At 39.3% G+C, this 13,912-nt stretch overlaps 1 protein-coding gene across 2 annotated transcripts in view; it reads right to left on the bottom strand.

The window, feature by feature from the left end:
* CACNA1S (calcium voltage-gated channel subunit alpha1 S) overlaps nucleotides 1-13,912 on the bottom strand; it is a 342,071-nt gene that overhangs the window by 28,817 nt on the left and 299,342 nt on the right. For both annotated transcript variants that reach the window (XM_089654106.1, XM_089654105.1), the window contains 3 exons: nucleotides 6,418-6,519; nucleotides 6,168-6,298; nucleotides 5,920-6,051 (listed from right to left, as the gene is read on the bottom strand). In XM_089654106.1, coding sequence (XP_089510232.1) covers nucleotides 5,920-6,051; nucleotides 6,168-6,298; nucleotides 6,418-6,519 — 365 coding nt within the window. The remainder of the gene's footprint in view (nucleotides 1-5,919; nucleotides 6,052-6,167; nucleotides 6,299-6,417; nucleotides 6,520-13,912) is intronic.

Here is a 13,912-nt window from a genome sequence, read left to right as displayed (position 1 = left end):
TCCAACAGCACAGCCAATACTTTCCTCTTTTGACTACTGAAAAGGTTACCTAACTGTTCTCAGATGCCCAGCTAACCAATTGGCCCCTGGATTCTGTTCCCTCACAACTACTACGGTCACCCTCTTTTTCTATCCTATGCTCTCTCACTCACATCTTCAATCTCTCCCTCACTACTGGCAGCTCCCCCTTAAAGCATGCACAGATTACTCCCATACTTAAAAAGCCCTCACTGAACCCTACCAATCTGAAATACTTAAGACCTATCTCCTTGCTCCCATTCACCTCTAAACTTCTAGATCACTTAGTCTACAAGTGTCTTAGCTCCTACCTCACTGAAAACAACCTTCTTGATCCCCTACAGTCTGGCTTTTGCTCGCAGCACTGCACACAAACTGCCCTACTAAAACTCACTAACGATTTACTAACTGCTAAAACCAATGGCCACTACTCCATATTCTTACTACTAGACCTCTCTGCAGCCTTTGATACTGTTGACCACCTGTTAATTCTCAATAAACTCCACTGCTTTGGTCTCCGAGATTCAGCTCTATCCTGGTTCTCCTCCAACCTGTCACAGTGCTCCTTCAGTGTTTTTTATAACTCTGTCTCCTCCTCTCCACTTTCGCTTTCTGTAGGGGTCCCCGAAGGCTCTGTTCTTGGACCCCCTTCTCTTCTCTGAACTAATAATGAATAGGTAGGCACTGTGCATAAAAAGAACAAGAGTTCACCCAAGTGAACCCAATATAATTGCTGGATATTGGTTATCTGTGGGTGGACAATCCATTGCTGAACTATTCATCAAACAATATAATCAATAACCATATATTAATCCTATTTCCATAAAAGGTGCTTCCACCACGTGCTAAATAAACATAAAGTGCAACAGTCCTTTGAAAGGCTCAATAATGGTGACAAGAAGATCCGTGTATCCACACCTCGGTGCAAAGACAAACAAATGGCTCACTCACCAGACCTATATGACCCCATTCAAGTGGTCATATATCGCATTGTGTTTTATAAGCCAAGACATTCTCTTAAGGTTTTTCCAAAAATGGTCTCCATCATCCACACTTCATAGTTGTATAGCCAAAAAGACTGATGAAAAATTGCCAATAGATTGACCAAAAGATGAATAAAGGGATTATGACAGGTGATCCTTGCTAGTTATGCCATACAACTCATTATCAGGTTATGCAACTCACAGAGCCAAGGATGTCTGTCCTGATCATTTAATGGGATCCCTTTTCCCATCTTCAGTTTATTGCTTTGTGGATGGTAATCATCTGCATCATCGAATTTCCACCCTAGCTTATTTGCCAACTGGGATCCCACTTCAGTTCACTATCATTGCCCTCATGCTCAGTCTGCTCTGCAGCCCGGAAGCTTGCTGGACTCTAGATCATGTCTGGATTTCCCTTATTAGATTGTAAGCTCTTATGAGTAGGGCCCTCTTGATCCTCTTGTTTTGATTGTATTGTAGCTGCACTGTCTCCCTTTATACTGTAAAGTGATGCTCAAACTGTTGGCGCTATATAAGTCCTGTATAATAATAATTCATCCAGCAGATAAGGGGGTGGTTTAGTCATCATGAACAAATAAGATTATGAGGAGGAAAAGAGAAAATTATTGAACGTGCAAGGCAGATATAGAAAGTTATAAAACAGCCCCAAAATAACAATAATAATAATGAGAAAAGGTTAAAAAAAGTTAGTTAAAAAAGCTAGGGATAGAGGTATTTTGAATAAAAAGGAGGCAAGATATTTGGTCCCAGAGGTGGCAAGAACCCCTGTGATCTATTATGTTCCTAAAGTACATAAAAATAAAAAACCTCCAAGAAGACCGATAATAAATGGTTTTCCAGGTTGGGAGAATACATTGATACATTTTTACAGCCATTAGTGGCTAATAGGAGGTCATATCTAAAGGATAGTAAACAACGAATTTCAATGTTGGAAAATTTGGAGGACATGGAGCAATGTCTTTTAGTGACCATTGACGTGAATTCACTGTACACGAACATAGTTCAGAAGGTTGGATTGGATTGCATAAATGGGCTCTACATGGGCAAACAGATCTAAAACAGGAGACAATAAAATGTATCCTTGAGAGCCTTGAGATGGCTATGAAGAGTAACAAAGGAGATTACTACAGTATGTGCAAACCAGTGGGGTAACCATGGGAGCAAAGTATGCTCCTGGTGTTGCTAACCTCTTTATGAATAAATGGGAGGAGAAAGAGATATATGCAAGAAGTCGACCAGAATTGAAGTGTTACAAGCGATATATAAACAATGTAATAATCATATGGGAACGAGGAATCATTAGCACAATTCTTCATAGAAAACAAATCAGAACAGATAACACATCTCCTTTACTGGAGTTTGAAGTTATCAGAATAAAAACTACCTGGATTTGGAATGTTTTAAAAAAGGGGACTTACTGTGCACCAAGTAACCACATCCAGCTGCCATCACCGCAATAGAATATTATTTTTACACAGGATTTATATAGCGCCAACAGTTTGCTCAGCGCTTTACAATATAACGGGAGACAATACAGTAACAATACAGTTCAATACAAGAGGGATTTGAGGGCCCTGCTCCTTGGAGCTTACAATCTAGGAGGGAGGGGCTAGTGGTACAAAAGGTAGTAACTGTGGGGGATGGACTGGTTGGAAAAGTAGAAGATTCCAGTATTAGCTGAGGGCAGGATAGGTTTCCCTGAAGAGAGAGGTTTTCAGAGATCGCCTAAAAGTGAGCAGAGTAGGCGATAGTCTGATAAATTGGGGTAGAGAGTTCCAGAGGATGGGGAAGCTCTGGAGAAGTCCTGGAGATGAGCATGGGAGGAGGAGACAAGGCAGCTAGAGAGTAGGAGGTCTTGCGAGGAGTGGAGAGTACGGTTTGGGTGATATTTAGAGACAAGATCAGTGATGTAATTTGGGGCAGAGTTATAAATGGCTTTATACGTTATTGTTAATGTTTTGAATTTTATCCATTGGGCAACGGGAAGCCAGTGGAGGGATTGTCAGAAGGGGTGGCAGATACAGAACGGTTAGTAAGGTGGATGAGTCTGGCAGTAGCATTCATGACAGACTGAAGAAGGGATAGCCTGCGATGAGTTAGGGCAATGAGGAGGGAGTTACAATAGTCAAGGCGAGATATAACCAGGGAGTGAATAAGTTGCTTAGTGGTTTCCGTGGTTTGGAACGGGTGTATCTTGGAGATGTTGTGGAGGTGAAGTCTACAAGATTTGGACAGTGATTGGATTTGGGGCTGAAAGGACAGATGGGAGTCTAGGATTACACCTAGTACCCTGGCATGAGGGGAGAGACTGATGATTGTGTTATTGGTCTTGATGGAGAAGTCAGGGGAGGGGGCACGGGCTGGGGGGAATACTAAGAGCTCAGTTTTGGAAAGATTGAGTTTGAAGAAGTGGAGTGACATCCATGCTGATATGTCACTTAGTAGGTTAGTAATAAATAACACACTGAAAGGGCATTTAATGAGGATCTGAAGAAATTGTAAGTTAATAGAGGATTATGATGAACACCCACAGTTGATCCAGAGGAAGGCAAAATAACCAGCAAAGCATGATCCAATTTGCTCCTGCAGGGGAAAACATTCCTTCCTGATCCCCCGAGAGGCAATCGGATATTTCTTGGATCAACTTTACCTATAAATCTTAGAAACCAGTTAAATTCTGTGTTTCCAAGAAAGAATCCAGGCCTTTTTTAAAGCAATCCACTGAGCTGGCCAGAACTAACTCTTGAGGGAGTCTATTCCACATTTTCAGAGCTCTTACTATGAAGAAACCTTTCCGTATTTGGAGATTAAATTTATTTTCCTCCAGACTTAAAGAGTGCCCCCTTGTCCTCTGTGGTGACCTCAAGGTGAATAACTCTATACCGAGTTCACAATATGAACCACTGATGTATTAATACATGTTGATCATATCCCGCTTAATCTCCGCAAGAGAGAATATATTCAGTTCCTCTAATCTTCCTTCATAGCTGAGCTCCTCTATGCCTCTTATCAGTTTGGTTGCCCTTCTCTGTACTTTCTCCAGTTCCCCAATGTTCTTTTTGTGAATTGGTGCCCAAAATTAAACTGCATATTCCAGATGAGGTGTTACTAATAATTTGTACAGGGGTAAAATGATATCTCTCCCTCTGGAGTCTATACCTCTTTTAATACAAGAGAAACATAAAGAGGGGACATTTGTTGGAAGAACAAAATCAGAGAAAGCGTGGAGATAAGAACAATTTTGATGTGGCATTTTGTCACGGGAATTAACAGATGATATAAAACATTGGAGAAGATCATAGAGGCACTGGCCTATTCTGAAATGTCATAGCACATTGGCAAAAATATTACCAAATCAATCAAAAATGTATTGACAAGAAGGTCCCAAATCTTAGAAGGCGTGTATAATGTAATAGATCCCCCTAAACATAACCATAGGGATCCTCTAAATGTAAAAAATGTCTGTCACGTAGGACAAGCCAACAACAACCAAAAAGATTACAACAATTTCAATCCACAGTCACAAAAAGCAATATAAAATAGACAAATTCATAACTTGCTCCAGTACCCATGTGACGTATGTAATTGAATGCCTGTGTCAGCTCCAATATGTTGGGAGAACCACCAAAAAACTCTCCTCTAGAACAAGGGAACATATCACTATTATAAAAAAGGCTTTAAAAAGCATACCTTTTCCAGGACACTTTAGAGAGGTTCACCATTGTGACCCTAGGGGTTTCATTTTCAATGGCATAGATAGGATAGTCCAATACTGGAGAGGTAGCAATATGAAAATACAGGTCTCCCAAAATTAAACAAAGTGGATAATATGGATTGCAATCTATGACTCTTGGAGGACTCAATATAGATGTTGACCTCAATTGTTTTATTTCCAACTATTATTGGTCCCATTTCCTGGTTTCTAATTTCGTACTTTACATATGCATGTTATTTTCATTTTATTACAATTTTAAAATAATTACAAAATATATTATTTACACATGTGCCAATTTTACATCTAATATTTCTATTTGTACATACAAGCATGCTATTTACTTAATCAGGGCTCGCAGATAATGGCGGCAGTATATCTATAATAGAAGTTTACATGGGTTGGAATGAGAACGGTACCATGAGGACTTTTAGAAAATGGTGGCTGTCCGTAGTATTGGGAGGTTGCTAGGTTTCGGTCTTGCATATAAGGAAGGAAGATGGATGTACCGTAAGTAAGTAAAATGGCACCTCTCCTGATGACACCATGATAACGAAATATGTTGCTAACTACATCACTTCTGGTTTTCCGTATATTGGCGGTGGAAGTAATGTTCTAGTTTCACTTACAAGATTTAAAACCAATAGGCAAGTTAAGGATGGAAGTACAATACTTTGTTGTTTACTACTTTTAATATACGTTATAACACTATGGAAGCTTCCCTCTCTTGATGTTGCATGAAATGGTCCATGTGGAGAAGGAGCGGAAGATCCAATGATTGGAAGAATATTTCACCAGCAGAATATCACATACTAGGGATTGAGGATTAATCTGAACGCTTCTTGACCTGCTTCTTGGTCAATATATTGTGGTGAGTGCTGTTGATAAGAGGGAGCACAAGTGGAAGCATTCATTGGATCACAACAATGTGTAGGAAAGGAGCATGGATCACTGAAGCACGAAGATCACCAGAGACTGTATTGCACTTTTTTTTGAGAGGGAATGGGCTTTGTAGTTCCAGGGGATTAGCAGTTAATTTAAGTTTATTTGTATTATTTTGCTGACCATAAGTGAGCACAGCAAAGCCACACATGTAAAAGGAATCAGGGAAGGAAAAGCACTGCAGCAAAGAGGTAAGAATACACAAGCAGGGACTGCAGGCTAACTTGTGACACCAGTGCTTACCCGATAAATGCCTTCTTCAATGGCTGCCTCTACCATAGCCCTTTCCAGTTCCTCCTCTGGGGTCAGATCTCCAGAAATGGCACGGTGTAGTTCACCCTCCCCTTCCTCTTCTTCTATTGTACGTAAACCAGCCTGCAGCAGATTACATAAAGAGGCAGAGACAGTTAATTAATAGAAGTAAAATTACAAAGCAATTTATCAACAACCATTCAACCCCCAACATTACATAATATAGAGCAAGTAAGTACCTGAATCTCCACATTATTTGCACTTTTTTTAGGCCTATATCCATAATACTCTTCCTGGCGCTTCTTGAACTTTCGGAAATGTTCTTGTATCAGGAAGATGGCATAAAACTTACCAACGGTCACCTCATCATCTATAGAAAAGAGCAATGGATAATATCTGATAGCAAGGTACAGATTTTAAAAATGGGAAAAAATAAATTACATGCTCTCGGGAACTAATTGAACTAGCTCATTTTATCAGCACACTTACCTCCAATTGGTGGAATAACCTGGTCCAGTAGCTTCATGCTGGTCCTTTTCCAAATCTTCTTTATAATCATTCGAAGCTCTTCATTACTCTGTTCAAAGTTACCTAAACATATACAATATAAGGCTATTAAACACTGTGGAGCATTTAGAAACTAGCATATCTCTTAGTGTCGTGTGATCTATTACAAGCAAGCAAATTAAAAAGGAAGTTCATAAAGAATTGATATTTTAGTATTGGGTGAATTAAGAGGGGCTGAATAAACCATCTGGCTGTTATGCTCTGGCAGCTGTAGTGATAAGAAGTCTGCCTTTGTATTTCGAGGTCTAGTTACTTGTGAGTGAGGTCTCTCTCTATAGAGCCAAAGTTAGGTTTTGTGCTTTCTACTTTTGGATTATCTCACTGTTTTATGCTATGGAGAATGCACCAATTAGAGCGAGACTTGTTTGTTTTTTTTCAAATGGCCGTGGCAGAACTGGGTTTTTTAAAGGGCATAATTTGCATAGTTGCCAGTTTCTCTTCATTATCAAGACCAGTCTCTGGTTTTAAAGTTTTCCCTCAATGGTTTTGGGAAATGACCAGCTTTACGAAAACAATCTCTGTCTTTAGCATTAGCATTAGCATTTCCAGGGCAGCTTTTATTATGCCAATAAAAGTAATAATATTGCAAAATAAGTCATAATTGGATATACAGTAGGGAAAATAATTATTTGATCCCCTGAAGATTTTGTAAGTTTGCCCACTTACAAAGAAATGAAGGGTCTATAATTTTTATTATAGGTGTATTTTAAATGATAGAGACAGAATATCAACCAAAAATCCAGAAAAAACACATGATACAAATGTTATAAATTGAGCTGCAGTTCAGTGACTAAAATAAGTATTTGATCCCCTACCAATCAAAAATATTTCTGGCTCCCACAGACTGGCTATGTGTTCATGTGATACAGAAATTAGTCCTGTCAAGGTGCTCCTAACGACAACTTGTTATGTGTATAAAAGACACCTGTCCACAGGATCTCTTTCTTGGGCACCACCATGGGCAAAACCAAAGAGCTGTCAAAGGAAGTCAGGGACAAGACTGTAGACCTGCACAAGGCTGAAATGGGCTACAAGACCATCAGCAAGAAGCATGGTGAGAAGGAGACAACTGTTGGAGCAATTCACAAATGGAAGAAATACAAAATAACCATCAATCTCCCTCGGTCTGGAGCTCCATGCAAGATTACATTTCATGGGGTAAGGATGATCATGAGAACTACATGGGAGGAGCTTGTGAATGATCTCAAGGCAGTTTGGACGACAGTCACCAAACAAACCATTGGTAACACAATACCACCACCATGCATTGAAATCCTGCAGCGCCCACAAGGTCCCCCTCCTCATGTGTACAAGCCCATCTGAAGTTTGCCGATGAACATCTAAATGATTCAGAGCAGGATTCGGAGAAAGCGCTGAGGTCTGATGAGACCAAAATTGAACTCTTTGGCATTAACTCGACTAACTGTGTTTGGAGGAAGAAAAATGCTGACTATGACCCTAGAACACCATCCCTACAGTCAAGCAAGGAGGTGGAAACATTATGCTTTGGGGCTGTTTCTCTGCTACAGGCACAAGCCAACTTTGCTGCATTGAAGGGCCAATGGATGGGGCCATGTATTGTAAAATCTTGAATTAGAACCTTCTTCCCTCAGCCAGAACACTGAAGATGGGTCGTGGATGGGTCTTCCAGCATGACAATGACCCAAAACATACTGCCAAGGCAACAAAGGAGTGGCTCAAGAAGAGGCACATTAAGGTCATGGAGTGGCCTAGACAGTCTCCAGACCTTAATCCTACAGAAAATTTATGAAGGGAGCTGAAACTTCAAGTTGCCAAGCGACAGCCAAGAAACCTTAAGTATTTAGAGACGAACTGTAAAGAAGAGTGGACCAAAATTCCTCCTGAGATATGTGCAAACCTGGTAAACAACTACAAGAAACAAGGGTTTCTCCACCAAGTACTAAGTCATGTTTTGCTTGGGAATCAAATACTTATTTTACTCACTGAACTGCAATTTATAACATTTGTATTGTGTTTTTTTCTGGATTTTTGGTTGATATTCTGTCTCTATCATTTAAAATACATCTACAATAAAAATTATAAACCCTTAATTTCTTTGTAAGTGGGCAAACTTACAAAATCAGCAGGGCATCAAATAATTATTTTCCCCACTATGTCAAGTTTAGTAGTGCTCAAAAGAGAACCATGGATGTAATATATCAAACAGCAGTAATAAATCCCACACTTTAGGCTTCATTTCATGTGGCGTTATCAGCTATTTTAGAGGGCCCAGCTGTACCACATACAACAAATGTTAGATGTCATTTAAAAAACTACAGTATCAGCTGCTACAGTGTTTAATATTAACAGCTGATTCACAAGAGAGGTTTCAAGCATTAATACTGCGTGAAAAGTAAATTAATATATATACAGTGCATCCAGAAAGTATTAAGCGCTTAACGTTTGCCACATTTTGTTATGTTACAGCCTTATTCTAAAATAGATTAAATTTATTTTTTTTCTCAACAATCTACAAACAATATCCCATAATGACAATGTGAAAGAAGTTTGTTTTGAAATATTTGCAATTTATTAAAAAAAAAAAAAAAAAAAAATACACATGTACATAAGTATTTACAGCCTTTGCCATGACACTCAAAATTGAGCTCTGGTGCATCCTATTCCCACTGATCATCCTTGAGATGTTTCCACAACTTGATTGGAGTCCACACGTGGGAAATTCAGTTGATTGGACATGATTAGGAAAGGCATAAACCTGTCTATATAAGGTCCCACAGTTAAGAGTGCATGTCAGAGCACAAACCAAGCCATGAAGTCCAAGGAATTGTCCATAGACCTCCGAGACAGGATTGTATTAAGGCACAGATCTGGAGAAGGGTACAGAAAAATTTCTGCAGCATTGAAGGTCCCAATGAGCACAGTGGCCTCCATCATCCGTAAATGGAAGAAGTTTGGAACCACCAGGAATCTTCCTAGAGCGAGTTGCCTGGACAAAATGAGCAATGGAGGGAGAAGGGCCTTAGCCAGGGAGGTAACCAAGCACCCAATGGTCACTCTGAAAGAGCTCCAGTGTTTCTCTGTGGGAGAGAGGAGAACTTTCCAGAAGAACAACCATCTCTGGCCTGTATTGTAGAGTGGCCAGATGGAAGCCACTCCTCAGTAAAAGGCAAATGGCAGCAAGCCTGGAGATTGCCAAAAGGCATCTCAGGGACTCTCAGACCATGAGAAAGAAACTCTCTGGTCTGATGAAACAAAGATTGAACTCTTTGGCCTGAATGCCAAGCGTCATGTCTGGGGGAAACAAGGCACCGCTCATCACTTGGCCAATACCATCCCTACAGTGAAGAATGGTGGTGGCAGCATCACGCTGTGGGAATGTTTTTCAATGGCAGGAACTGGGAGACTAGTCAGGATCGAAGGAAAGATTAATGCAGCAATGTACAGAGATATCCTTGATGAAAACCTGTTCCAGAGTGCTCTGGACCTTAGACTGGGGCAATGGTTCATCTTTCAACAGGACAATGACCCTAAGCACACAGTTCACAAAGCAAAGGAGTGGCTATGTGCCAACTCTTATATGAATGGACTTGTGAGCCACTGGAATAAAGAATCCGTGTATTAGGTCACTGGAATCCTTGCCCACCCTCATAAGATGTGTACTATATATAAGAACAATTAATAATTACCGTGCTCTAATACTACCGTGCCAATACTATATGCTTAAAAATATAACTGATTATTAATATATACTGTGAAAATATCAACTTATAAACTGCATTACCAAAATTAATCAAATTATATTCCCACAGTGTTTTACCAAAAAGTAAATATAAATAAAAAATGTGTGAATAAATCCAATTGTGATAATTTTACAATATAAATATCTCATTAAAAATATATAAATAAATTCATAAAGTCCAATGTGCAAATTGTGCAAAACAAAAAATAATTGTATATATATATATATAAAAGAATTAATTGATATTAGAGCGCGGTAATTATTAATTGTTCTTATATATGGCCCAACTCTGTGAGTGTCCTGGAGTGGCCCAGCCAGAGCCCAGACTTGAACCCAATTGAACATCTCTGGAGAGCTCTGAAAATGGCTGTGCACCAACGCTCCCCATGCAACCTGATGGAGCTTGAGAGGTACTGCAAAGAAGAATGGGAGAAATTGCCCAAAAATAGGTGTGCCAAACTTGTAGCATCATACTCAAAAAAATTTGAAGCTGTAATTGGTGCTAAAGGTGCTTCAACAAAATATTGAGCAAAGGCTGTGAATACTTATGTACATGTGTTTTTTCTCATTTTTAATTTTTAATAAATTGCAAAGATTTCATAACAAACATCTTTCACATTGTCATTATGGGGTATTGTTTGTAGAATGTTGAGGAAAAAAAAAAATTTAATCCATTCTGGAATAAGGCTGTAACATAACAAAATGTGGCAAAAGGTAAGCACTGTGAATACTTTCTGGATGCACTGTAAATAATATTTATCTAATTTCAATAATTTTTATTGAAGAGTTTCAATAACATAACAGTATGACAGTATTTGGTTCAGTAAAAAGTGTATTCATACAGTATACCTTTGGTAAGAATTCACCCCACCATTTGGCTGGGGTTAGAGTTAGGGTTGAGGCATAAACATCAGAGGTAGACTTGGATTTAAACTGAACCGTGTTGAGGTTTAGGAAATGATAAGGGGGTATTAAACAAGGGGGGGGGGGGTAATGAGGGTAGGGGAAGGGGGGGGGGTAAATATGATGGGGTGGGGAAGGAGTACCAGTCTGTGAAGTATTCATTAATAGGGAAATTGAATTTGGTTTGGAGATTGAAATGAGTGTAGGGTGTGGTCTTTATAGAGGTCTGTTATTTTATGTATGTTTCGTTTTTCCCATTGAGATAGGTCCAGAGAGGGTGTAATGGAGTGTAGTATGTCAATTGGGGTAAGGATTTGTTTGGAATCCATGTATTCCATGGACAAGAGATCGGCTTGGATGCATGGGTGTTTTAGTTGGTAACTTGCTTGTGAGATTGTTGGAATTAGAAGTAAATTTTGGGATTTAAGTGGAGGGAAGGGTAAGGTTTCCATTGTAGACCAGATTTTTTCTCTGGTTGGGTTCCACCAAAAATATATTTGGTCCAGAAGAGTATCATTATTAGTAGGATTTTAGATGCGGGAGGCCTGCGCCTCCTTTGGAAGGTGGTCATATTAAGAGATTGGTGGCACATCTAGGTTTTTTAGAGTTCCATAAAAATCTGGTGAGAATCGATTGCAGTTTGGAGAAAGAAGTATTAGGAACTGGTATGGGAAGTGTGCGGAAAATGTATCAAATTTGTGGTAGGATGAACATTTTTAATGTCGCCACTCGGCCTAATTTAGAAAGTTCTGAGGTACGAAGGTTGGCAATTTCTTGGGGTATAGTTTCCAGTAGTATTTTGTGATTTGAGTTGGTCTGTTGTAGCGGTGAGTTTGATTCCTAAGTAGGACAGAAACAATTGAGTACTGACGTGAAACTTTTTTATTTGCACTAACATACAATTTTGAGGACAAGCTTTCGGGGTATGTCCCTTTCTTCAAGGTCCAGGCAGTACTACTACAAAGTTTTAGCAGAATGTTAGAAGAGATGTTGAAAGGGGGAGGAAAAAAACAAAACAAAAAAAAACACAGAAAGAAACACACACAAACAGATGTACACAGCAATGGTTAAAAGACTAGGATTAGACTATAGATAAGACACAGCAAAAGCAAAGACTGGGGGGGGAGGGGGGGGAATAAAAAAAGTATCACGTCTGTACTCAGTTGTTTCTGTCGCAAGTGCACTAATATGGCTACAATCACCTCAAGCATTCCTAAGTAGGGAATGTTATTTTTTTCCCAGGAGAAAAGGAATTGTATAGCAAGTAATATTTGGGTTTGATATGGTGTGTGGGGATTTAAGATTGAGGATCTGGGCTCGTTCAGTTTGTAGTAAGAGACCATCGTGTACTGTTGAAGATGTGTGCGTATTGTTTGAAGGGATTTGGTTGGGTTAGTAATCATCAATATGATGCCGTCTGCAAATAGGCTAATTTTATGTTCAGTATTAATCTGTTTGATGCCAGTGAACATCAGGTCGTCCCTAAGTTTAGAGGCTAAGGGTTCAATGAGTAATGCAAATATGACGGGAGATAGTGGGCAGCCTTATCTAGTACCATTGGTAATATCAAAGGGAGGGGAGGGAGTAAAGTGATAAGATGGCTGTTAACATCCAACCTGTAATACCAAATTTCTGTAGGGTCAATCGCATAAATAGCCAGTGTATTCGGTTGAATGCTTTTTCAGCATCTAAAGATAAGAGTAATGAGGGTTGTTTGGTGTGTTCTAAGTGGTGAAGAAGGGATATAAGTCTTCTGGTAGCATCAGGTGCTTGGCGGCCTGGTATGAATCCTACTTGGTCTGGGTGTATCAGGGTAGGAAGATAGGGGAGTAGTCTGCGAGCTATAATTTTTGCATAGAGTTTTATGTCTGTGTTGAGTAGGGAAATTGGTCTATAATTTTGGACAAATTGTGGGTCTTTGCCAGGTTTTGGTATTGTCGTTATTATCAATTGTAGCATGTCTTTGGGGAATGTACCAGTGTTGGCTGCATGATTAAAGAGTTTGGTCAAGTATGGTGATAGGTTAGGGGCGAATTGTTTGTAAAATTTGTTCAAATATCCGTCGTTACCTGGAGACTTGTTAAGAGGGAATGTTTTGATGGTGATTTCTATTTCAGTGGGAGAGATCGTGGTTGATATAGCGTCAAGTTGGGGTGGAAAAAGTTGGGGGAGTTTAATTGTGTGGAGGAATTGTTGTATAGACGTTGGTGTTGATTGGATAGTGTCATAGTCGTTTTTAAGCTTATATAGTTGTAGGTGGTATGTCGCAAAGGCATTGGCTATTTCTTGTGGGTTTGTGGTTAAGGTATGCGAGGTTGGGTGATTAACTGAAGATATTTTGGATTTTAGATGCCGTTGTTTAATCATTTTGGTTAACGGAGTTGGCTTTGTTGCTAAGGGAGTAAAATTTAGTTTTCGTTTTTTGAAGGTCGAGGTCATATTTATAAAGTAGGAGGGTTGTGAGTTTGTTTCTGTCTGTAGTGAGGTGGGCAGAATTTACCGGATTTGGGGATTTTTTGTTTAATTCTTCTTTTGTTTTAATTGAGGTGAGGAGATCATCAATTTGTTGGTTTCTTTGTTTGGTTATACGGGAATTTAGTTGTATAAGAATACCTCTCATGTATGCCTTATAAGTGGACCATAGTGTAAGTATCGAGATCTCAGGTGAATCATTTATGTCAAAGAACATATTATGAGCGTCCAATATATATTTCTTGTAATCTTGATTCTTCAATAGGGTCGAGTTCAGTCTCCAAATTCGAGGAATTGTAGAATGTTGATTGTGGTCTAGAG

This window comes from Staurois parvus, unplaced genomic scaffold (assembly GCF_062004578.1).
Source record: "Staurois parvus isolate SC_StPar_1 unplaced genomic scaffold, SC_StPar_1.0 ptg000744l, whole genome shotgun sequence".
Lineage (NCBI taxonomy): Eukaryota > Metazoa > Chordata > Amphibia > Anura > Ranidae > Staurois > Staurois parvus.
Note: the sequence above shows the minus strand (reverse complement) of the source record. Positions and strands in the feature narration are given on the sequence as shown.